This window comes from Lygodium microphyllum, chromosome 20, assembly GCF_053477565.2.
Source record: "Lygodium microphyllum isolate KBCC chromosome 20, Lygodium_microphyllum_v1.1.10, whole genome shotgun sequence".
Lineage (NCBI taxonomy): Eukaryota > Viridiplantae > Streptophyta > Polypodiopsida > Schizaeales > Lygodiaceae > Lygodium > Lygodium microphyllum.
The window spans coordinates 74,630,532-74,654,955 of record NC_141154.1 but is presented as its reverse complement, the minus strand read 5'-3'; the positions used below and the strand labels follow the sequence as shown (position 1 = coordinate 74,654,955).

At 43.4% G+C, this 24,424-nt stretch overlaps 1 protein-coding gene across 2 annotated transcripts; it reads left to right on the top strand.

Moving 5' to 3' along the window:
* The first annotated feature begins 610 nt into the window (after positions 1–610).
* GFAT (putative glucosamine-fructose-6-phosphate aminotransferase) lies at positions 611–24,024 on the top strand. 2 transcript variants are annotated; one of them, XM_087701569.1, is made up of 11 exons: positions 611–1,130; positions 21,108–21,280; positions 21,365–21,488; positions 21,574–21,720; positions 21,825–21,985; positions 22,064–22,424; positions 22,517–22,767; positions 22,848–22,962; positions 23,057–23,312; positions 23,396–23,564; positions 23,741–24,024. In XM_087701569.1, exons 1-11 carry the CDS (start codon positions 884–886, stop codon positions 23,822–23,824), a joined length of 2,088 nt encoding a protein of 695 aa, XP_087557695.1. In that variant the 5' UTR covers positions 611–883; the 3' UTR covers positions 23,825–24,024. The 2 variants fall into 2 exon arrangements, with proteins under 2 accessions (XP_087557695.1, XP_087557694.1); XM_087701568.1 differs by having other exon boundaries at positions 618–1,130; positions 21,574–21,708; positions 21,813–21,985.
* The last annotated feature ends 400 nt before the right edge of the window (positions 24,025–24,424 follow it).

The following is a 24,424-nucleotide window of genomic DNA, read 5'->3' as shown; positions in this document are numbered from 1 at the left end:
CTTTGGCTCAAATCTTCCTTTTAGTCATGTTATATATATATATAATATATAATATATATATATATATATATATATATATATATAAGATCTTTTTCTAGAGATTGATGGTGTTAGTACATATGGTTTGTTTAGCAAGATGTTTGGTATGCATGTACTCCTAGTAAGAATAAGTTTTGATGTGGAGGATTTATGAAGCTTGCTTTACTAACAAAAAGAGCTCTGGTAATTGTCCTAGATGTGGTTTGGGAACAGAATCAATGGCACATGTTAGAGCTCTAGAGTCTATGGCATGCTTATTTTATATATATATATATATATATAGGAAACTGGAATTCAACTTAAGATCTCTTTATTGCCATGTGTTTAATCTACCAACTTCCGGGCATGTTCAATGTACGGATTAGGCTAGACCCTTAATCAATACCTAATCCAATTGCTCTTCTCTCTCGATGCATTTCCTGTCCCAATCAAAACCATGCACTCTCTTGGTCTATGAGCACTTACCCCTCTAGTCAAAACCCAAGTGAGAGCTTAATTTGCATTTTCCTATTAGTCAAGGCATTTCCATGGGAGAAGCTGCAAGGAAATGATGTGATTATTTTTCTTCTGGAAGACTCAGCCCAATCCCCCCTCCCCCCCCCCCCCCCCCGGTCGGTGTCTGTCTGTCTGTGGGCTTTTCCTTATATCTTTACCTTCTATCAAATCAATTTGCCATATCCAAATTTCTTCTCTGTGTGCGCGCACGACCTTCCTTCATATCTTCACCTTCGATCAAATCAATTTTCCATATCCAACTTCCTGCAGAGATTGCATGCAAGATCTGTTTCGTCTCCTGTGAGAGGCCATCATCGTCAGAAGCGCACAGGCAAACTTTGTTCCAACCATGTGTGGCATCTTTGCGTACCTCAATTACGACGCCGCGAGGGAGCGGCGGCACATCGTGGAGGTGCTGTTCAATGGCCTGCGGCGCCTCGAGTACCGGGGGTACGACTCCGCAGGCATCTCTCTGGACGCAGACCCTCTGGCACAGCCCTTCACAACCTCAGCCGGAGTGCGCCTGCCTTCCCCGCCGCCCCTTGTTTTCAGACAAGAAGGCAAGATCGAGAAGCTTGTCACCACCTTCTACCACGGTCGGGTCATAACTCAATCCTGTTCTGTTAAGTTTCTTCCCAAATTGTGTGTTTTGTATTTAGAATGCTATGTATTTTCTAGATCTAAAGTCTGGAGAGCAGAGAGACATGCTTTAATTTGGAAACAAGCATCATAAAATGATCTTCATTTTTAAAATTCAGTTATCTATAGGGTGGTCATCCAGGAAACAGTCTTTTTTGCTCCTGAGATAAGACACACAGACTGGATCGCCCACAAGGCCTGTGGCTCCGCTCCAATTGTTTTTCCCTTAATCTTCATTTTTAAAATCAAAGTATAAAGGTGGTCACTCCAGAAGTAGCCTTTTTAAAAATTCTCCTGAGATAAGACACATGGACTGAAAACACCCACAACGCAGGTGACTCCCCTCCAACTATTGGCTACAGGAATGGGCAAGAGCCATGTTGGTGTTGTTCCTAAGTGTAGATAGGATAGCTTGCAAGCGAATGAACAGTGAAGCTTGACTGCATTTATGACTGTATCAAGGTGGTGGACAATCTAAAATGGTGGAGTGGTCAAGAGCCCAGACTTTCATGAGCATACCATGTCAACATAGGTGTCTACTGATTGATGCACCTAGCAAGACTTGCAGCCACATTCTCGTGATTATGGACACAAGTTTCAACTGTTAGGCTGTCACCTTAGGGATAGGAAGTAGGCAATTCACAAGATCATCACTCAATAATGAGGTCTGGAAGGATGGCTTATCTATGACTGCTTTACTGCCTGTAGCAGCTTTGAAGTTGCTGGTGAAATAGGAGCCAAACCTATGGGCGATCAGATCTGCAGTATGGCTATCTGCATCCCCAGGGCTGCTTCTGGTAAACAAAGGCATCGAGTCACCTTGAGAGCTCACAGCTTATTATCCCTTTTTGGAAGGGAAGTACATACACGTGTGCGTGCACGCGTGTGCGTTTTTGTGATGCGCTTGTGTTTTTGTGATATGATATTGTGAAATGTCTAATTCCTGTCCTAAAGATGATAGGCTGAAAGTTTAGGCATCAATCAGAGACATTCCATTCCAAGAAATTGAAATTCAATATTGTTATGTTGCCATTGTTTTGTCCATAGAGATAGTCAGTCAGAGAGAGAGAGAGAGAGAGAGAGAGAGAGAGAGAGAGAGAGAGAGAGTCATGGGGATTATGCCTTGATTTGTTGGAATTAAAAAGGGGGATTTTAGTTGATGGAACTTGGAGGGATTTCGAGTTCTTAGGCTGGTCCCTTCAGGGTTTTAATTGACGGAACTTGGAGATATTTCAAGTTCTCAAAATTTAGAGCTTTGGCCTTTCCTTGTTGTAGCTCATTAATTTCTAGAATTAATGTAAAGAGGAATATTGCAAGGGGTGCCAAGGTTCTGGGGCCAATTCGTGTTGGCTCATCTCTATTCATGGGGTAATATAGCCCAAAGTTGGTAAAGTGTTGAGTTTCATTTAATTATTTATTTTATGTATTAATTGCTTGTTCTAAGCAGTTGCAAATCAGGGTTCCACCACCTTTCTCCAAAAGGAAGGCTGGTTTCAAAGAGATTATTCACGGAGCCATGGACATATGGAATTATCTGCTTCAGCTTCAGGGCTGCACATCAACACCTGCAAATCACCTCTCAGAAGTTACATGGAATGAGACTTATTGACATTGGGTTAGCATGGGAAGGTGGTAATGCAAGACAACATTTATGAGACATCTAAGCAACTGCTTGATTGGGTTTCAGCTTCTATCGGGAATAGTTTGTTTACTGGAGATCACAAGCATGGCCTTTCCATGCAGGTCTCAAAGTTTCCTAGATGATTTGCCTAGGATCTCATATGACTTATCATTGCTGCCCTGGTCAAAGATTACATTGCAGGAAACCATGTGGTCCATCTGCTTCAGGTTGTGGAAAAAAGGCTACACATTTTGGCATTACTTGGACTTCTTGGGATCATACATGTACACCTAAACAAATGGAGCAGGTGCAGTTCTAGAAGTGGAGACACACATGACAGCCCTCTGATGGGCTTTGTGTAGTGCCAAGCATGTTGGGCAGCAGCCTTGGGTTACCATTGCTAAATTCTTCTTAAAAGACATGGTTGTTTCACATAGCAACATTCAAATTCAGGCCTCATGGTGGCATGTCCTTAATGTTGATCAGCCCATACGGCTAAAACTCTCCCTAAAAATGGACTATCAACCTATTTCTTGCTAGTTGAATTTTGGCAGCGATGGAAGTGTAGAAGATTGTTGTAATGGACTACACAGCACGAGAGATTGTGAGAAAAGAGAGAAGCAGCAGCACACAAGAACATTGCAAAGAAAGAACTCAGAAGTATGCTCAAGAAATGAAATCCATATACTAAGACATGAGATGGTCATGTACAACAGTGGGTCACCATCTGTGTGGGTACTAGCACCGATTCCCTCTCTCCAACAGGACTTGCAAAGTTGCAAGTGACGAACGAATGGAGGAGAGCAACCAGCCTATAAATTAAATATGCCATAACTAGCAAAAAGTTAGCCAGCAATAAATGAATAAAATAATCAGGTCGGGCAACTTAATAATGTCTAGTCAGCCAAATCAGGTCCAATAAATGAGATGCATGAAAAAGAAATGCACAATAGTAATGTGCCTTGCCCATAGGACAAGCATATACTCACTCATATACTCACTCATGAGTTGACTAATCTGCTAACATCTCTCTTAGATCAAGAGTGATTTGGTGCAATACAATGATATAATGATAGTGGTTCTTGATAATACAATAGTGAAACTCAGGAAGGACCTTGGATACCCATGTAGTGGGTGCGCAAACAACCATCCAGGTGCCTTGAAGAGAACCTGATGTTGACGTCGATCATACCAACTCTTGAAAATAGATAAGAATCATAGCAACTCTCTATGTCTATCAAACAATGTATCTTGGATAGCATTTGTGACCATAGATTTCCCACCTTTGGACAGACTACCAAAATGTCTCCTCACATTAGCTTGGACAAGGAGCCAATTTCACTCTCTGTCAAGAAACAACCCATTAAGAGCTCCAAGATTGAAAAATTGCCATTTTACTGTTTGTCAATCCCAACTCCAAGATTGAAAACTTGCCAGACTTCAATCAATGCGGAAGGGAAGTGCTTCTATAGATCCTTTGCACTTATATACCTATATGGATGAGGCTCATTGGCCCCATCTTACCACCCTCTCGCACTCCCTTTTTGGCACTGGAGAGTCGTGAGGGATGACTACATCACCAACACTAGAAAGGAGCAGAGGGAGGGCAACTTATTAGAGATTTAGTCATCCCTTGGATTGGCATTGTCAGGCTACAATTGTACGATTAGTTCTCTTGGGCATAGTACGCATTTTTTGTCAGTTTGGGCATTTCTAGTAGTAGTTAGTAGGAGCAGGCACCTTGTTTTGTGGAAGCCGAATAGTTTGTGGCAAACAGTATTGCTAGGTAGCACCTCTGATCAGATTGCTGGTTTTTTTCATTATTTTATGTGCAGTCCGCAGTTTGGCAGCTGGTTAATCGGTTTTAGCTGGCTGACCTGGTAATTTTGATGGCTATTTTTCAGCTATTTATGTCTAGCATTCTATTAGCCCACACTCACTCTTGTTTCTAGGTGGTGTGAGAGATTGGCTCTAGGAGATATTTTGACGACCTGTTTGCATATTTGCCTTCTTCATTTCAACATTCATTCACTGCAGATTTGTGTGTTCTACTGTCTCTTATCGTGTTTATTGTCTTTCAGTCTTGTCCATATACTTCCGCATTCATTGCACTTTCTCACTCTAACATGGTATTGGAGCAATGTAGAAGGCCGATTGATCATGGGCAAATCTGAATGGAAGATTTCTTTGCAACAAAAGTTTGCATTTTCAGCATTCAAAAGCTGAGGCGAATAGGTGAAGCACGGGAAAGGAGTGAAGTTGCTGTTTTTTGCAGGTTTTTGCTGTTGATGAATGAGAGGAGAAAAGGCTGTGTTTATAGCTATTTGTAGCAAATTTTGAATGTTTATCACCTCCGGTGGTTGAAACTTGTTAGGGATGAGCGGAGAAAGCCCTAGCAGGCACCATGTGTGGAGTCAGGGGGATTGCTCTTGTTTTTGTGGAGGTTATTCAAGTGACAATGTCTTCTGTCATTAACGTGGAGTTTCAAGCTATTATGGATTGCAAGGTCCCTGTGTTATCAACTCTTTCTTTAGATCAAAAGCTTGATGGGGAGAAATACCGCATTTGACAGGTAATGATGCTTGCCCTAGAGGCATCCATTTCATAATAGTCATGAGATTGTACATTTAATCCAACTTCAACCATATCTCTGTGAGCAATAACAACCGGAGTGCAAGAGAGAGAGTAAAGACCGGATGCGAGCGTTCAATTTGTCCAATGTGTCTATACCTTGAGCAACTCAACTTTCTTATCATCAGAAAGCTTGGATGGATTACGAGCTATAGAAGGGTCTATGGCCTCAATCATGAGCACCGTCAAATCACAGGGCTCCTATGACAAAAGAGTTATCACCATGTTCCTAAGGTAATCACCTTCTCTACATTCTAGGCTTTATCTGCAATTGCCGAATCTTATTGACATGCTCTCGCATAGAAGAAGACTTGCTAGGACTCGAAGTCCACATCTAGATAGAGAAGCAAAACTCAAACCCTAAATGCAAAACACCAAAACTCAAAACTCAAACATGGAGACAAACAAAAAGAGTAGAAACTCTGAAGTGAATGAATGCTGTAAATGAATGTAAGAGTGTACAGAATGCCCAAGGGCAGAGCAATGCAGTGTTGAAGAGTGACGTCCACTAGAGATGGATCCCAAGTGTTGTGACCACCAGTCAGAGTGTTGGAGAGAGAGAGACTGTCAAACGCAAATCCCAATAGATGCTAGAGATGCTAGTGACAGTTGTGGAAGATGGAAGAGAAAGGTGGTGACACCATAAGGTTGCAAACATAGCTGAGTAGGAGACGCTTAGATGAGGAGTGTCACTAGCTACTGCATGGAGTGGTGAAGGCCAAACGCAAGTTGTAGAAGGTCGTTGGAAGTGTGGGTGTCACGGGGACGTAAAATTTTGAGATGCTCTAATCTTGTAGATAACATTTGATTAAGATATTAATTAAATGTGTAAGGTTGTTTAGCACATGTGATGCACATGACAATTATCTCATGGTAATAGGCCAAGGACCTGGAGGATGCAATGGGTGTCGAAGGAAAAAGTTGTAATAAGTTATGCATGACAGGTACTAAATGGTACTTAGTATCAGATTTGAGTCTAGACCAATTTATTGGCCACTAATGTCAATGGTGACATTAGAGACTAGGCATTAATTAATTAATTAATACCAATCTAAGGGTCAATAACTGCTCAAGGATACTTGGAAGACAAATTGGCCTAGCCAATTTAATATTGGTTGGTGAAATTAAATTTTTGAGTACTAGAATAATTACTAAATTAATTTCAAAATTAATATTTTGAAAATTAATTTAATAAGTTGTATAATGTTGGAAAATGGGATTAGAAGGTTGCCACTTGGGAAAACTTACCAATGCAAGTGGAAAACGTTTTTAGGGGCTGGTGGAAAACAACGTTCTCTCTCATCTTGCTAGCCATCTCTCAAGTTATCTTAGCGTTTTCTAGCAGTTTGAGCTATTAGAGGAAGAGACTTCAGTCAATCTCAATATAAACCCTAATTTATAGCAGAAATTAGGATTTTGATAGTCGCCTCGAGATGTGTGCTCAAAATTGAGGGCCTAGGATTTGAATTCCAGCAGCTGAAATTGAGGAATTTCAGGGAGATTCAAGAGACTAGACATCCCATATTAGATTTGAGGCCTAATTTGTCTTTCAAGGATTAGGGTGAATCTCCAAGTAAACCAATGGGAAAATTGGTTTGGAGGCTTGCTAGTCAATTTTGACAGCAAGAGGCACTTGGATTAGCGGAGAAGACTAAAGAATCTCAATTGTACTCCTTTCATTTGCAATATAAGATAAAGAAATACTGCAAGGGGTGCTAGTTTTGGGGCCAACAAGGTGTCCAATGTCCAAGATTAAAGTGGTAAAGTGTGCATTTTCAGTTTATGTGAATTTTATGCTTGCTGTAATTAATGCTTAATAAGGTTATTTACCACCCTATCTGAGGAGGAAGGTTTCATGGTTCCATTGCTGGGATACTATCAATGCTCTCGAATTAGTTGGTCTGAGGCACTTTATTGAAGGTTTGAAGCTTTGCTCTATTGTTGAAATTGTATTCAGCTAAGTATTATAGCAAGAATGTCTTTAGATAGTGAGATAGGATCAAGTAGGGATGATGCCTCTCGATCTGAAAATTTGCAAAGTATTGGGAAAAGTGCAATGCATGATCTTGGACAAGGCACACGGATGGAGAATAAGCTGATAATGTTGGTTTAGACCAAAATTTGGGTCCTTTTAGGCCTTTGGAAGCTGATGACTAGCAAGAGAAAGAGGAAATTGATGACTAGTTTAAAGATTAATTGAGGACCGTGTCAACGGAGTGCGTGAGGATCGAGACACGCGATGCTATGGTTCGCACAATGAGAGTGAGTGCAGAGTAGAGAGAGAGAGAGCATAAGACTCAATGTGGGTACAATCTCAAAGTACCACTTTAGGTTTTTGATAATATATATAGTACATGTGTAAGGGTGCATACACACCTGAACATTGCAAAAACGCACGGTGACCCTTTATTCCCAATAATCTCCCACCTAAAGGCAACACGCCTGAAGGTAGAGGAAAGAATCAACTAAGTCTATGTATGTACAAAGCTAAAATACACATATGCTATCCAACCCCCATCATCTGGCGGCAATGAGCAAATTACTTTGCTGGAAGACCCTTCATGAGAAGGTTTGCAGGGTTATCATCTGTATGTACCTTGATAAGCTCAATGCTCTTGCTGTCAAGTACATCCCTGATAAAATGATACTTCACTTGTATGTGCTTTGTCTTTGCATGAAAGATAGGATTCCGTGCTAGCATGATAGCACTTTGACTATCACAGTGGAGGATAGGAACCTTTGTAATGCCAAGCTCTCTCACTAGACGTGAAAGCCATAAAGCCTCCTTGCTTGCCTCAGTGGCAGCCACACACTTTGCCTCTGTAGTAGACAATGCAACACACTTCTGCAGCTTGGATATCCAAGAGACTGCTCCCTCTGTGAATGTGAACACATATCCTGAAGTAGACTTCTTGCAGTTAGTATGACCGGCATGGTCTGCATTCGTGAAGCCAACAACAGATGACTTCTGCTTCCTAAAGTAGATGCACAAGTCCTTTGTGGTCTTAAGGTATCTCATGATACCCTTCATTGCTTCCCAATGCTTTTTGCCAGGATATGCTATGTATCTGTTAACCAGTCCCACTGCAAATGCAATGTAGGGCATGTAGCAACCATAGTATACATCAAGCTACCAACAGCTGAAGCATAAGGAATCTTGGCCGTCTCAGCCTTTGCATCATCAGATGTAGGGTTGTCATCTGTACTAAGTTTCACATATGGAGGCAATGGTATACCAATGGCTTCCCCCCTTTTCCATATTGAAACGCTGCAAAACCTTAGTGACATACTCCTGCTGTGACAGATAGAGAAGACCTTGCGATCTATCCCTGGGTATACGCATGCCAAGAATATGATTGGCCTCACCAAGATCCTTCATATCAAAGCTATTGTGTAGGCTTTGTTTCGAGGAGTCCAAAGCATGAACATCCCTGTCTGCAATCAGCATGTCATCCACATACAAAACCAAGAGAATAAGGCTGCCATGTGTTGTCTTCTTGATGTATAAGTAGTGATCAACGTGAGATCTATGGAATCCCTGAGATTGCATAAATGTATCAAATTTATGATACCATTCTCGTGGTGTCTGTTTCAGCCCATACAAACTCTTGTTGAGTTTAGATACCATGTGCTCTTTCCCCTTTGCAACAAAATCCTAAGGCTACTATATATAGATCTCCTCATGCAGATCACCATGTAAAAAAGTTGTTTTTACATCCATTTGTATGAGTTTCATATCTTCAGATGCAACCAAGCCCAAATGGTTCGCAAAGTAGTCATTTTGATTACAGGAGAAAAATTTTCATCAAAATCAATTCCATGTTCTTGCTTGTACCCTTTAGCAACCAGTCGTGCTTTGTACCTTGGCAAATGTATTTTGCCCTTTAGGCAAATACACCAAATTCCAAGTGCCATTTTTCATGAGAGATTCCATCTTTGATAGCATAGCCTTATGCCATTTCTTGTTGTCTTTTCTGTCCATTGCTTCCTTGAAGCATGATAGCTCACCATAATCTATTAACATGACATAATCGGTCACATAATTTACACCAAGAACAAATGTATCTGCCACTCTTTGCATTTTGGTCGATGTACAGATTCAATGATCAAGATTTGCTGGCTATTTAGCTTGCAAATTTGCATTAACAGCTTGCTGTTTTGCAGGTTCAGCTCGTTGTGCAGCCGGTTTTGGTTGTTCCAAAGGCATTTGTTCTTACTGAAATTGTGGTATATCATAGGCAATATCTTGCCGATCATTTTCAGCATTATTCCCTGTATTTTCAGGGCCATTTACAGCAGGTATTTGTTACTATCTAGTGGGCATTCTTTGTTGTCCTATCGGTATATCTCCATGGAATACAACCGTTCTGACTTCCTCAATCTTTTCAGGCTATTTGTGCATGCGATCTTTCCGGAAATTAACATCATTACTGCGTACAAATTTCCTTTTTTTGGGATCCCATGATCTATACCCTATTTTACCCTTATCACCATATTCTATGAAAATACATTTGCAGGACTTTGGCTTAAGTTTGCTGCGTTCTTCCTTGTGAATGTACACAAAAGCCTCATAGCCAAACACTCTCAAGTGAGGATACGAAGGTGGCTTGCCCGCCACGCTTCTTGAGAGACTCCCTCCCCCCCCCCCCCCCCCCCCGCCCAAAAAAAACCCCAAAAGACTTGTTTGGTAATAGATTAATCAAGTACAAGTATATGGCTGTCATAAAACCCTCTGCTCAAAATCCACGAGGTAAAGCGGCACGTGATAGCATTGTACGGACCGGACCCTGTTTTGAATGGTCCCGTTCATATGATTTGCAACACCATTTTGGGGTGGATTGTGAGGGGTGGTGATCTCCCTTTTAATTCCTTTGATGTCACAAAAGTCCTGAAAGGCTTTGGACATATATTTTCCACCATTGTTAGAGCGAAGACACTTTAATGTCTTGCTGGTTTGATTTTCAGGAAGTGCTAGGAATTTCTCAAATTTATCCAAGGCCTCGTCTTTACGATGGATTGGATAAACCCATACTTTACGTATGGCATCATCAACAAAAGTAATGAAATACTTTTTTCCCCCTAGAGATAACCATGGTATCTAACATACATTTGAATGTACCAACTCTAAGGGTGAAGACTTTAGAGATATAAAATTTTTATGTGACGTTTGAGCATGCTTACTATAAATACAATGATCACATTGTTCAAAATCAGCATACCTCAAATACGGCAAATAACCCAAACGAGAAAGCATTTTCATTCCAGTTTGACTCATGTGTCCCAACCGGCTATGCCACAAAGAAACACTTGGCTATGCGGTTATGGCGACTACATGGTCATGCACGCTAGATACATACAAAGGATACAAAGTATCACTTTTAGAGCCGTTGGCAACAATGTGAGAGTCCTTACAAATTTTCCATTTGCTATTCCCAAAGGTGATATGATAGCCTTCGTCATCTAGTTGCCTTGTGCTTATCAAGCTCTTCTTGAGCTGAGGTACATGCCTCACATTATGCAAAACAAACATGGAGCCATGCTGAAATTCCAATTTCACACTGCCAATACCTGCAATTTGACATGCATAGTTATCCCCCAAGTGGACAACACCATGTGTACCACCATTGTAGTCAGAAAACCACTCATGATGATGTATAACATGAAATTGGAGCTGACCATAGAGGGTCACTGCACGCATGGTGGATGGAGTCTCGTACAACATTTGGAGCTTCTCCCTCATCTCTAAAGCCGTCATGTAGGAGGTGACCGTTGGTAGAACCTCTTTAGAAATCCATCGAAGGAGTGGAATGTGCAAAAGCATCATTTATATCCCATGTAAAGCACAACTTCCTCATAGTCGTCAGAGTCCCAATCATTTGGAAGAGGATTTGGAGTCCGGGGCCGCACAATACCTCCTGAAACCACATGCCATAAATGCTTCTACACAAATCATACTTTCATAACAGCACTCCATGTTAGGTAGTCAGGGCGATGGAAGTTTCTCATTAGTAAAGCAGCAGGGGGTGCCATGTGGAGAGGATAGGATGACTAGATAAAGGGAAAGAAGAGAAACAGAGAGAGAGTACAGCCAAAACACAACACATATTGTACTAGTCACGAGTTCACATGCAATTGATAACAGCTGACCATAGAAACGAATACTGCAACAGGGAAAATCTCATCAATCTTAGCCAACAGAGCTGGAAACAGTCATCCAGCCTGGAGGGAAGAGAAAAATTGAGAAAGCAGATCCTGGAAGGCAAAATGCAGTCTGTAACAGCATTATATGCGAATAGACAGTAATTAAATAATGCAGCAAATAAAAAACCTAGGCAGCTGATGTCAGAATGCAGGCAGCAGATGACTGGAAACAAGCCATTTTGCACAAGAATCAGGTCTCTTGGGCAGCAGCAGTCAGATAAGGTCAAGAACAGCAGTTCACAGACCTGCAATAGCAGAAAGCTGTACTCCAGGACTGAATACAGACGTCTGATACCATGTTAGAAGTAGGTGCAGTGATGAAAGCGTAGAAGACTGCTATAATAGACTGCACAACATGAGAGGCTGTGAGAAAAGAGAGAAACAGAAGAACACAAGAACACTACAAAGAGAGAACTGAGAAATATGCTCAGGAAATGGAATCCACATACCCAGACATGAGACGATTGTATACAACAGTGAGTCATCAGGTGTGTAGGACTTGGCATTGGCTTCCTGTCTCCAACAAGACCTGCAAGTGATGAATGATTGGAGGAGGAGAGCAACCAGCCTATCAATAGGCCATAACTAGCAAAAAGTCAGCCAACAATAAATGGAAAAATAAAATCAGGTTAGCAAGCTCAATAATGCCCAGTAGGCTCAAATCAAGCGTCAATAAATTAGACGCTAGAAAAAGAAATACACAATCATAATGTGCCTAGCCCATAGGACAAGCACAAACTCACTCATGAGCTAACTAATTTGCTAACAATTTATGCCGAAAGGGCACTATGATTTATAGGTAACGATTTGGGACTCTTTGCTTGGTTGGCAACCCTTCCCTTACTTGGACTTGAAGCATTTGCAAATTGGATATGTCATTTTCTTATTAAGGATCATGCATGCTTAATGGTTAATGGCAATTCCTTATGGAGTCTCTGCAAGGGTAGAGCTTGGTGGAAATCTGCAAGCTACGTTGATGGTGGGTTGGCTCAATATAAACCCTTTTGAATGCAGAAAGAGTGATCATTTGGCGAATATTGGCGGCCTAGTTGCATTCTGTTTCTTGCACACACAATGGATTTGTATGATTTGTGCATTAGAATTATACGAAGACGTTTCATACGGTTGGTGTATTGTCCAACATAACATTTTTTTTTGCAAATAAAATGTGGGTGATTATATTACTAAAAAAAAACTGATTACAACGGAGTGCTCATGCTCAATAGACTAGTTGGAGCTGATGAAAGTCACAAATATATCATGTATACAAGCCTCTCAGGGTGGTTTGGGGGGGTTGGGGGCAAGAAGCCATGGAGGGGGGTGTATCGCCACATTTGGGGCTGCCTACATGCATCACGAAAAATAAGTCTTGGCTGCCCCAAGTGCGCATGAAATGACATCGGAGCTCCTAACGAGCCTTGGACTCGCCATGCACCTAATCCCATCGGCCACGGAGGGAGCGGATGATGGAGGTCTAGAGCTCTGCTAAGGTCGCCTGTACTGAAAGTCTCTCTCTGCCTAAAAGCCTCTCGACACCGCACCTTCTAGATATGCCAACCGGTAAGACTTCCTATGATCTCCCATACCTCAGAGCGGTTCCAACATAACATAACATAGGGTTCTAAATAATCCACTTAGATGTTTGAACTTATTGCTTAGCCCTCACCCTCCTTATAAAAAAGGGATCTTTGTGCATTTGATCTCACACTTCTCTTCAACTACCTCTTGGCTCTTAAATCTATATGTACTACTCTTTTTTCTCCTCTTGAGTCATCCTCTATCTCTCCTTGTCCCTCTTCCACTTTTATCTATGTTTACATTTACTTTTTTCTCTCTATCTCTATTTCATCTCTTTTGCCTCTCCCTCTCTGTCATAAGGATGTGAAATTTTAGTGCTTTGCTTAGCATTTGATTAAAAGTTAATCAAATGTGCAAAGATGACTTGCACATGTGAGTGCAAGTCATTATTATTCCATCATGTGAAACTTGGGATCTCAAGATATCAGTTGGTACCAAGGGCAAAAATTGTAATAAGTTATGCATGATACGAACTAGGCGGTATCTAGTGTCACATTGGGCTTAGAATAATTTATTGACCATTAATGTCAGTGGTGACATTAGAGACTAGGCATTAATCAATTAATTAATACTAGTCTAAGGGTCAATAAGTGCTCAAGGTTACTTGCAAGACAAATTTGCCTAGCCAATTTAATTATTGGCTGGTGGGATTATTTTTCTTGACACGAATAATTATTAAATTGATTTAATTTAATAAGCTAGATAATGGGATTAGAAGGTTGGCGCTTGGCAAAACTTGCCCATACAAGTGGAAAAATGTTATTGGAGGCTGATGGAAGTCTATTCTAGTCATTGGGAGAGAAGAGGAGGTTGTTAGAGAGCAAGGAGATGCTATTGATGTTATTTGCAGCCACTAGGGATCATTCCTCCAACAGGTGACAACAGTTTGGAGCCCCCTAGGTAGGTGGCAGCAGCCCAAGGTTCTTTTGGTGCGAGTGATAGCATATAGGAGGGAGTAGCAACCTTTCTGGTGGTCCTAAGTTGTAGTTGACACCTTCCATGGTTGTTTGAGTAAGGCAATAGCAGTTTTTCAGCCTTTCTTGTGATAAAACTCTGAAATTTCTCTCTCTACATCAATCTCTCTTATCCTTTAGCCATCTCTCAAGTTATCTAAGCAAAATCCAACCATTTGAGTCATCAGAGGTGGAGATATTGAAAAAGATGTGTTGTAAAGCCTAATTTACAATAGAAATTAAGGTTTGATAGCCATCTAGGATGTGTGCTCAGAATTGAGGGCCTAGGAGTCGAATTCGAGTAGTTGAAATTAAAGAATTTTAGGGAGATTCAAGAGGCTAGACATCCCATATCAGATTTGAGGCTTAATTTGTCTTTCAAGGAGCAGGGTGAAGGCCAACCTGTTAGAGAGATCACAGCCAGGCAGGTTTCAGCCTGGTGCAGTCCAGTCGGACTGCAGCAGTCGGACTGCCACGTGGCAGTCCGACTGCCTGCAGCGGATTTATTCCAGGCTGCGCCCTATTTTGGCGCCCCGTTCTAGGTGGTTTTTCGCCTATTTATTGCCGACGTTTCCAGCAGTCTACACACTCTTCTCTGTTGCAGATTACAGACCGGTGCCGTGCAGATTTCTGTCTCTGTTCACAGATTTCAGACAGCAGACAGTGCAGACTGCAGCAGACTTCGAGGTGGACAGCAGGTCGCATCGTCGAGGTGGAGACACGCAGTCCAGCGCACTGCGCCCGTGTATATCTTTGTATTCAGCATTCTTTATACAGCAGATCTTCATTGTACACTGTCTCTTTCTCTCCCTTTTCTCTCTGCGTTCTCTCTCTCAGTCCTACGCTTCCGCACCGCTGCACTCTGACATGGTATCAGAGCAGTGTTTGAGGGCTGACTGAGCGTAGAATCAACTTGAAAAGGAGTTTCCATCGCGACACAAATTTGCGTTTTTTGCGTTTAAGGGCAGACAGGAGGGCTGCGCCTTGGAACAAGGCTGAAACGAGTGTGGGCGCACAGGAAAGGAGTACAGGTGGTGGATTTGCTGCTGTTTGACGCGGAGGAAGTTTGAGTTTTCAACCTAAAAGTGCAGGTTTTGCTTTTTCATCGCCTCCGGCGGGTGAAGAAGCTTCGGGACGCGGAAGAGCCTTAGCAGGCTGAGTTTACTCAGTCAGAGGGGGCTGCTTTTGCGTTTGAGAAGGCATTGTAGGTGAAGATGTCTACAGAGATGGACTTGGAGTTCCAGGCAATTATGGACCGGAAGGTGCCTGTCTTACCGGCTCTTCCTACAGATTAGAAGCTCGACGGCGACAACCACCGCATTTGGCGCGTTATGATGTTGGCCATCCTTGAGTCCTATGATTTGGCGGAGTTGGTCCAGGAAGATATTGACCGGCCTTCGGTAAGAGATGTGTCCAAACTCTCTTCCGATGCTCGTCCGGAGTTGTCCAGGGCCCAGTCTCACTGGGACAAACTGAATGCCAGGATTCGATCCTTTCTCTTTCTATCATGCACTACAGCCGTGATCGCTCACATCGAGCACTTGACGGTGGCTTGTGAGATATGGCTGGAGCTTGATCAAATGTACAATCGGATGACCCTGATGAAGAGGGTTTCTTTGGAGGTACAGATGCGGACCTTGTCCGTCAATAAGTCTTCTTCGCTAAGGGAACACATTAACAAGCTAAGGCAGCTACAGATGCAGGTTCAGAATGCGGGGAAGCCAATTTCCTCCGAAGACATGGCGATCACACTCTTGTCCCAGTTGCCACCACGATTCGGTACATTTTACTCTGCCCTTATTGCTTCGGGGCGAGAGTCTACTCTTCGGTGGGAAGAGTTGGTTCCTATGGTCCTGGACCAAGAGGAACAGTTAAAGGGACAGAATGCTTTCAAGACGGAGGCGTTGACAGGTCAAGCCTCTCAGAAGAAGGGGAAGGACCAAAAGAAGAAGAAGGGGGATAACAAGTCCAAGAAGGACAACGAGAAGGACAAGGACAAAGACTCCACATGCCATATTTGTGGAAAGACTGGCCATTGGAAGAAGGATTGCCCTGACAAAGACTCGAAGAACACCAAGAAGAAGGAAACCAAGGATTCTGGAGCGGTGGCTGCACCCTCATCAGCTGCATTTCTACATTTAGTTGTCATTGAGGACGCTTCACCGAATGCTTCTGATGCTGCGATGGCGGCTCCCCAATCTCGAGAGTGGATTATTGATAGTGGTGCCTCACGGCACATGACTCCTTCATCAGATGGTGTTGCCCAGCTGCGACCTTCGCGTGGGCAGGTTCTCATTGGAGACAGCTCTTCAGTTTCTATTGCAGGTCGGGGTAAGATGCAGCTTATTCCGGATGGACGAGGTGGCACCCATACCTCAGAGGTTTTGCATGTACCAGGATTGGGGTACCATCTCCTTTCAGTTCATAAGATTTGCTCCCTTGGTCTTTTGGTGGAATTTGACAGTTCTACTGTGCGAGTCCTTGATCGTGAATCGAGGAAGGTTCTATCATCTGGATATGAGGAGAACGGCATTTACAAACTGAAGTCTTCCACTGCCCTCTCTTCTCTTCTTCTTACCTCATAGTCACAGTCTGAGTTATGGCATGCTCGGTTTGGTCACCTGAACTATGACTATCTTCGGAAGGCGTCACGTGGACAGCTTGTTCGAGGGTTGCCGGATATAGTGGTGAGCCAGCAGCCATGTGTCTCCTGCATACGGGGGAAGCAGCATAGGGATGCCATTCCCCACACAGCTTCGCGGCGGTCTACTTCACCGATGGAGCTAGTATCTACGGATCTATGTGGCCCTATGAGGAATGAGTCCCTGCGTGGGAGCTCGTACTTCATGCTGATCGTGGATGACTACAGCAGGATGACATGGGCCTACTTTTTGGCACTAAAATCAGAAGCTTTCTCGCACTTCAAGGATTGGCTTCTCTTTGAGGAGAACCGATCAGGCCGGAAGTTGAAGACCTTGCGATCCGACAAGGGAGGTGAATTTGTGTCTAATGAATTTGCTCGGTTTTGTGCAGATAGAGGAATTCACCAGGAGTTTGCCAATACCAATACTCCTCAAGAAAATGGTATTCTAGAACGGAAGAACCGCAGTGTGATCGAGATGGCGCGCACCATGATGGAGCACCGACAGACCCCTCAGGTTCTGTGGGCCGAGGCTGTGGCTACTGCAGTCCACATCCTTAATCGATCCCCTACTTCGGCCGTGGAAGGGATGACTCCATTTGAGGCTTATTTTGGGACAAAGCCAGATGTTTCTTACTTTCGGGTCTTTGGGTGTGATGCCTATGTTCACATTCCCAAGGCTCACCGTGACAAATTTGAAGCTGCTTCCCGAAAACAGGTATTTGTTGGCTACAGCTCCCAGTCCCAAGGCTACCGACTGTATGATCCCGTCAAGCGGGATGTATATACTAGCCGTGATGTGCGGTTTGTGGAGGTTCCGGCTTCTTCAACGGGTGAGGAGCATCCCGTTCTTGGAGATCCCAGGGAGAGTTTGGCTCCTTCTACAATTCCACTGGAGCCTGTGCCGTTTGATTATGATTCTGTTTCTGACACAGAGTCTACTGTTCCACCGGATCCTTCTGCGGAGTTACCACCGGTGGACATTCCAGAGTCTTCTACTGATGGAGAACGACGAGGGGAGGTTCGGCATCCTCCTCGCTGGGCCCGTGACACACTCCGTGATTCAGGGATCGAGGGGGTTCCTGAGGAGTGGGGACCGCAGGATGGTCCGCGGCGGTCACGGAGGCACCAGGCGCATTCTTCGGAGCTTGTTTGCTCCAATTATTGTTTGATGTCCCGAGTTATGCAGGATCGAGAGCCCACCTCCGTGAAGGAGGCTTTACAGTCCGCCCCATGGAAGAAAGCTATGGAAGCTGAGTTGGAGGCTATTGAGAGGAATGGCACTTGGTCACTTGTGCCACGCCCCCCGAAGAAGAAGGTGATTGGAGTCAAGTGGGTCTTCAAGACCAAATATCTCAGTGATGGTACTTTGGATAAGCACAAGGCTCGCCTTGTTGCTAAGGGTTTTGCCCAGCGCCCAGGGATTGACTGTCATGACACCTTTGCCCCTACAGCTCGTATGGCAACCATTAGAGCTGTTCTTGCTTTGGTTGGCTATAGGAGATGGCCTGTTTATCAGCTGGATGTGAAGTCGGCCTTCCTGAATGGTGATTTGAAGGAGGAGATCTACGTTGAGCAGCCTCCTGGCTTTGGTTCTTCAGATGGGAAAGTCTACAGGTTGAAGAAGGCCCTGTATGGTCTCAAGCAGGCCCCGCGAGCTTGGAACGAGAAGATTGATTCGTTCCTCCAGACTCAGTTGGGATATCGGCGGTCCAAGGCCGATCCGCAGCTGTATGTTCACACTTCCGAGGATGGTTGTGTGCTGTTTGTATTATATGTTGATGATTTGATTGTCACAGGTGATGATGCACAACAGGTCCAGGAGACAAAGTCAGCTTTACATCGGACGTTCGAGATGACGGATTTGGGGCTACTCCATTTCTTTTTAGGCCATGAGATTTATCAGTCTCAGAGGGGGATCTTTCTCTCCCAACAGAGATATGTACAGGAGCTCTTGGTGACTTTTGAGATGGAAGATTGTCGGGCCCTCTCTACTCCTATGGATCCGAACTGGAAGGCCACTGCCCACTCAGCTTCTCCTTTGGCGGATGCTTCCCGCTATCGACAGTTGATAGGGTCCTTGATTTGGCTTCTCAACACGAGGGTTGATCTATGTTTTGCTGTTGGGCTCTTGGCAGGGTTCATGAGTGAACCTAAGACGGTGCATTGGCAGGCTGCTCAGAGGATACTTCGGTATCTGAGGGGGACGTCTGATTTGGGGATTCATTACCCCGCAGGGACAGATGGGTCAGATCTTGTACTTGCAGGTTGGAGCGACTCGGATTGGGCCGGTGACGTGGACCACAGGCGGTCTACAACAGGTTACTGCTTTACTTTGGGTGCAGGTGTTATTTCATGGAGTAGCAAGAAGCAGCCCACGGTAGCCCTTTCGTCTACTGAGGCGGAGTATCGGGCCGCATCTTCCACCACATGCGAGGTTGTGTGGCTTCGGAGATTGTTGGAGGAGCTTGGGTGCCCCTAGACTCATTCTACATTGCTGCGATGTGACAATGAAAGTTGCATTGCCTTTGCGAGGAATCCTGTTTTTCATGCCCGGACGAAGCACATTGAGATCCAGTACCACTTCATCCGAGAAAAGCTTCTGGATGAGACCATCACTGTGGAGTATTGCAAGACGGAGGACAATCTTGCGGATTTGTTTACGAAGGCGCTTCCTCAGGCTCTACTTCGGCAACATTCCAGATCCCTCAGGCTTCTGCCCTGCCCAGGCTCTGAGAGGGGGTGTTAGAGAGATCACAGCCAGGCAGGTTTCAGCCTGGTGCAGTCCAGTCGGACTGCTGCAGTCGGACCTGCAGCAGTCGGACTGCCACGTGGCAGTCCGACTGCCTGCAGCGGATTTATTCCAGGCTGCGCCCTATTTTGGCGCCCCGTTCTAGGTGGTTTTTCGCCTATTTATTGCCGACGTTTCCAGCAGTCTACACACTCTTCTCTGTCGCAGATTACAGACCGGTGCCGTGCAGATTTCTGTCTCTGTTCACAGATTTCAGACAGCAGACAGTGCAGACTGCAGCAGACTTCGAGGTGGACAGCAGGTCGCATCGTCGAGGTGGAGACACGCAGTCCAGCGCACTGCGCCCGTGTATATCTTTGTATTCAGCATTCTTTATACAGCAGATCTTCATTGTACACTGTCTCTTTCTCTCCCTTTTCTCTCTGCGTTCTCTCTCTCTCAGTCCTACGCTTCCGCACCGCTGCACTCTGACACAACCCCCAAGCAAGCCAAGGGGCAAATTGGTTTGAAGGCTTGCTGGTTAGTTTTGATAGCAAGAGGCACTTGGATTAGCAAGGGAGATTTCAAATCTCAGTTGTACTCCATCCATTGGCAATAAAAGATAAATAAATACCGAAAGGGGCACTAGTTTTGGGGCCAATAAGCTATCCATTGTCCAAGATTAAAGTGGTCAAGTGTGTATTTTCAGTTTATGTGAATTTCATGCTTGCTGTAATTGTTAACTAATCAGGTCATCACCACCCTTTTTGAGGAGGAAGGTTGGTTTCACTCTCTTATCCTCTTACTCTCCTCCTTTCTTCTCCCCTTCATCTATCTCAAACCTCTGCTTTCATCTCTCTCTCTCTCTCTCTCTCTCTCCCTTCTATCTCTTTCTATACCCTTACCTTTACCACTCATTCTCTCTCTACCACAATGCCTAAGCATTTTCATGAAGTTTTTGGATTCTACATTGTACATCTTCATGACTTGAACATCTTGAATGAATCATGCCTTACTATCTTAGTTGGTGGGCGGTCTCTCCCAGTTGTTGTTGGCCTCTTTAAGAGGCACCATTCAAATGGCTCTTGCTTTTTTTGCACTATAGCTGAAACCTCTCGTCATAGGTCTTTGGATTGCCCGGTTGCTCCATGCATATGGTCTCTCGTCTCTTTTGAATTTGACATTCAGTTGCAGAACCTCCTTGCATCTGTAGGACTGGGTTTTTGGAAACCCCAAATTTAGAGTATCCGTGCAGCTGGGCTATATGTGATGCTTTCATTGTTTATTCCTGTTTTGGTATGCACAACCATATTGGCCATTCGCAAAGTGTCCTTAGGTGGCAATCGAGTACCATGGAGTATGCAGATTTTCTTACCTTGGTTGATCTTGCTCCTTGGCATGCTGCCATCTCTTCGATCACTTTGTCTGATACTTTGTAGTCATGTGGCATTCTTCATAATTAATTACCGAATATGAGAGAGAGAGAGAGAGAGAGAGAGAGAGAGAGAGAGAGAGAGTGAGAGTGCATCATATTAATGATGAGTATATAACTCTGTTGTCAAACTTCCTTTGCTATAGAGGCTGATGCATCAGAGTTGAACCTGCAACAATCATTCCCTTCTCATGTTGGCATAGCTCATACAAGATGGGCTACTCATGGGCAGCCGTCACCGACAAACAGCCATCCTCAGTCTTCAGGCGAGGGAAATGAGTTTCTTGTCGTTCACAATGGAATAATAACAAATTACCAGGTAGGTAGGGCTTCAGTTTTTATGGATGACGTAACGTTTTCTTCTTTAAAAAGGGTGAAATAATGATTAATTGCTGTTGACCAGGTGTTAAAAGAGACTCTTCTAAGGCATGGTTTCAAATTTGAATCAGAAACTGATACTGAAGTTATTCCAAAGCTAGCAAAGTTTGTTTATGACAGCCTATCAGAGGATAGAGCTAGCAATGGAGGTACTTAATGGCTTTTGTTAAATATCAAATCATGTTGGACAATCTGTTCCACTGTAAGCAACTTATATTTGGCATATTTATTTAGGTGAACGAGTTCCTTTTACTCAGGTGGTGATGGAAGTGATGCGGCAATTGGAAGGTGCCTATGCATTAATATTTAAAAGTCCGTACTATCCTAATGAACTAGTTGCTTGCAAACGTGGGAGTCCCCTTCTTCTTGGTGTCAAGGCAAGTTGGGTCCTTTGGGAATTCTTGTGCTAAAGGATGCTTCATATATTTATTATTTAGTCAAAGGAGCTAGTTTCTTCTTATGTTAACAAAAAGGTTTTCAGGAAGCTGGAGACAAGAGGACGGATTCTTTTGTTGAAAATACTTCACTGCTTGCCAAAGAGCATGGGAAGCCAAAAGAATACTTCTTAGCCAGTGATGCAAATGCAATCATTGAACACACAAAAAGGGTTTTAGTTATCGAAGACAACGAGGTAGTTCACATGAAGGTGAGTATGAATTGTAAATGTATTACTTCAGCTTGTTCCTGATAATATCACATCAAGAATGAAGATGCTGCTTTTCAGGAAGGCACAGTTTCAATTTTCAAATTTGAATTCGACAAAGCACGGAGATTGGGTCATGTAGTAAGACCTGCCTCTGTTCAGCGCGCTCTCTCCACATTAGAGATGGAAGTTGAGCAGATCAAAAAGGGTAATTTTGAGCATTACATGCAAAAAGAGATACATGAGCAACCTGAGTCATTAACAACAACAATGAGAGGGAGGCTTATTCAAGGAGGGGATTTGAAGGTCAAAGGGGTTCTCTTAGGAGGACTAAAAGATCACCTTAGGACTATCAGGAGGAGTCGGCGCATTATTTTTATTGGTTGTGGGACTAGCTATAATGCCGCTCTTGCAGCAAGGCCAATTGTTGAGGAGTTATCTGGTAAGGTTGCCTTTTTTTGGTTCTCCTGGCCCATGTTCTACTTCCTTACTATAGTATGTTTTCCAACAAAAATGCTTATCTATGAATGCCAGGTGTTCCTGTCACAATGGAGATAGCAAGTGATTTGCTTGACAGACAAGGCCCTATCTATCGGGAGGACACGGCTATCTTTGTGAGTCAGTCGGGCGAAACTGCAGATACTCTTCAGGCTCTAGAATATGCTAGGTCGAATGGGGCTCTATGTGTTGGTATCACAAATACTGTGGGCAGTGCCATTGCTCGTGGGACCCATTGTGGTGTACATATAAATGCAGGCTGTGAAATTGGCGTGGCCAGCACTAAGGTTAGAAACTGTGCTAGTATTAATATTTTGAACAGCACATGTGAGCTCTAAAATGTGTTAATTCCTTGTCCTTGGTTCAGGCATACACAAGTCAAATTGCTGTAATTATTATACTAGCTTTGGCTCTAGGGGATGATTCTTTATCAAGCAAGCAAAGAAGAGAAGCCATTATTGATGATCTTTTCAGTTTGCCAAGTAAGTTCCATTCTTCAGGCTTATGTACACAGCACACCTGTTTGAGACTCTCATAATGCAGAACCTGATTGGGAGATGTGATGATGGTTAATAGGTAGGGTGCGACAGGTTCTTAAACTTGATAATGATATGAAAGACTTGGCAAAACTTTTGATGGAGGAACAGTCCCTTCTTGTTTTTGGACGTGGCTATAATTATGCAACTGCCTTGGAGTGTGCTTTAAAGGTGAAGGAGGTTGCTCTCATGCACAGTGAAGGGATACTTGCTGGCGAGATGAAGCATGGACCTTTAGCTCTTGTTGATGAAACATTGCCTATCATTGTCATAGCTACTCGTGATGCTTCTTCAAGGCAATAGCTCTTTTCTCAGTCTGATCTTTCAAAACTCAGAATGTGTGTGTCACTCTAAATTTCTTTAAATGACATGTGTGCAGCAAGCAACAATCCGTCATTCAACAGCTGAAAGCTAGAAAGGGGAGGCTAATAGTGATGTGCACTGAAGGTGATGCTGCATCTATGTGTCCTGATGGTATTTGCCGAGTCATAGAGGTTCCTCAAGTCCAGGATTGTCTTCAGCCAATCATCAATATTATTCCCCTCCAGGTATATTGTGACCATTTCCTGGAGACTTGTGTTTTTCTTTACTACTTAAAGCAGTGGTACTCTCTTGCTTTGAAATGGGCTTCTTTATAGTAAGCTATTCTAGTAAGCTATTCTCACTCAATTGCAGCTCATATTCGATCATGGCTAAGCTGTGGTCCTTCTTTGTTGTATTGCAGCTTTTGGCTTATCATCTAACCGTTCTTCGGGGTTACAATGTGGATCAACCCCGAAACCTTGCCAAGAGCGTCACAACTCAGTGAAGACAGGACCGACTTATATGGGAAATGATAACAGTGTAAAGTGAGGTGTAATGTTGTGATTTCAGAAATCTCCATTGGTTCCCTTTTTTTTAGATACAAAAGGTGTCATGGAGAAGGGGCAAAAGCCCTTGTAAATTGTTTCTTCAGCATTCTTTAATTCAATAGAACAACACCTTTGTGCTGTGTGCATTCTAGAAGAACCATTGATTATTCTGGAAATGTCAAATGGATAGATGTTTCTGGGGCTGTTGCCCAGGGACATGAACGCATGCATACCCCGGGACAGCAAAATCTGATGAGCTACAGCTGTGTTGACTTTTTCCACGAATAGCTGGTGGGATTGGTTGGTTAGTAGAGGATATTTAGGTTGTTGTAGTGTGAATTCGATCTTCATAATATTTTACTTTGGCATCAAATGTTTCACATTCTCCCTTTTACTTGAAACAATCAATCAACTTCACTAAGACCAAGTTTTCATCTCCTAGATAGTATAGTTGTACTTCTCCAGTCCATAGTTGGCTGAAATGAAGTTTGGGTAGCCGAAACAGTCTCAAATTGATCAAAATCAAGGGAAAAGATGCATGAAACTGTGCAAGCTCT

Excerpts from the sequence above, each read along its gene's own strand:
- GFAT (XM_087701569.1), top strand. The coding sequence starts at position 884 with ATGTGTGGCATCTTTGCGTACCTCAATTACGACGCCGCGAGGGAGCGG. Across the intron at positions 1,131-21,107 it reads TGTCACCACCTTCTACCACG|AGGCTGATGCATCAGAGTTG; the intron begins GTCGGGTCATAA and ends CCTTTGCTATAG. Across the intron at positions 22,425-22,516 it reads AATTGTTGAGGAGTTATCTG|GTGTTCCTGTCACAATGGAG; the intron begins GTAAGGTTGCCT and ends TATGAATGCCAG.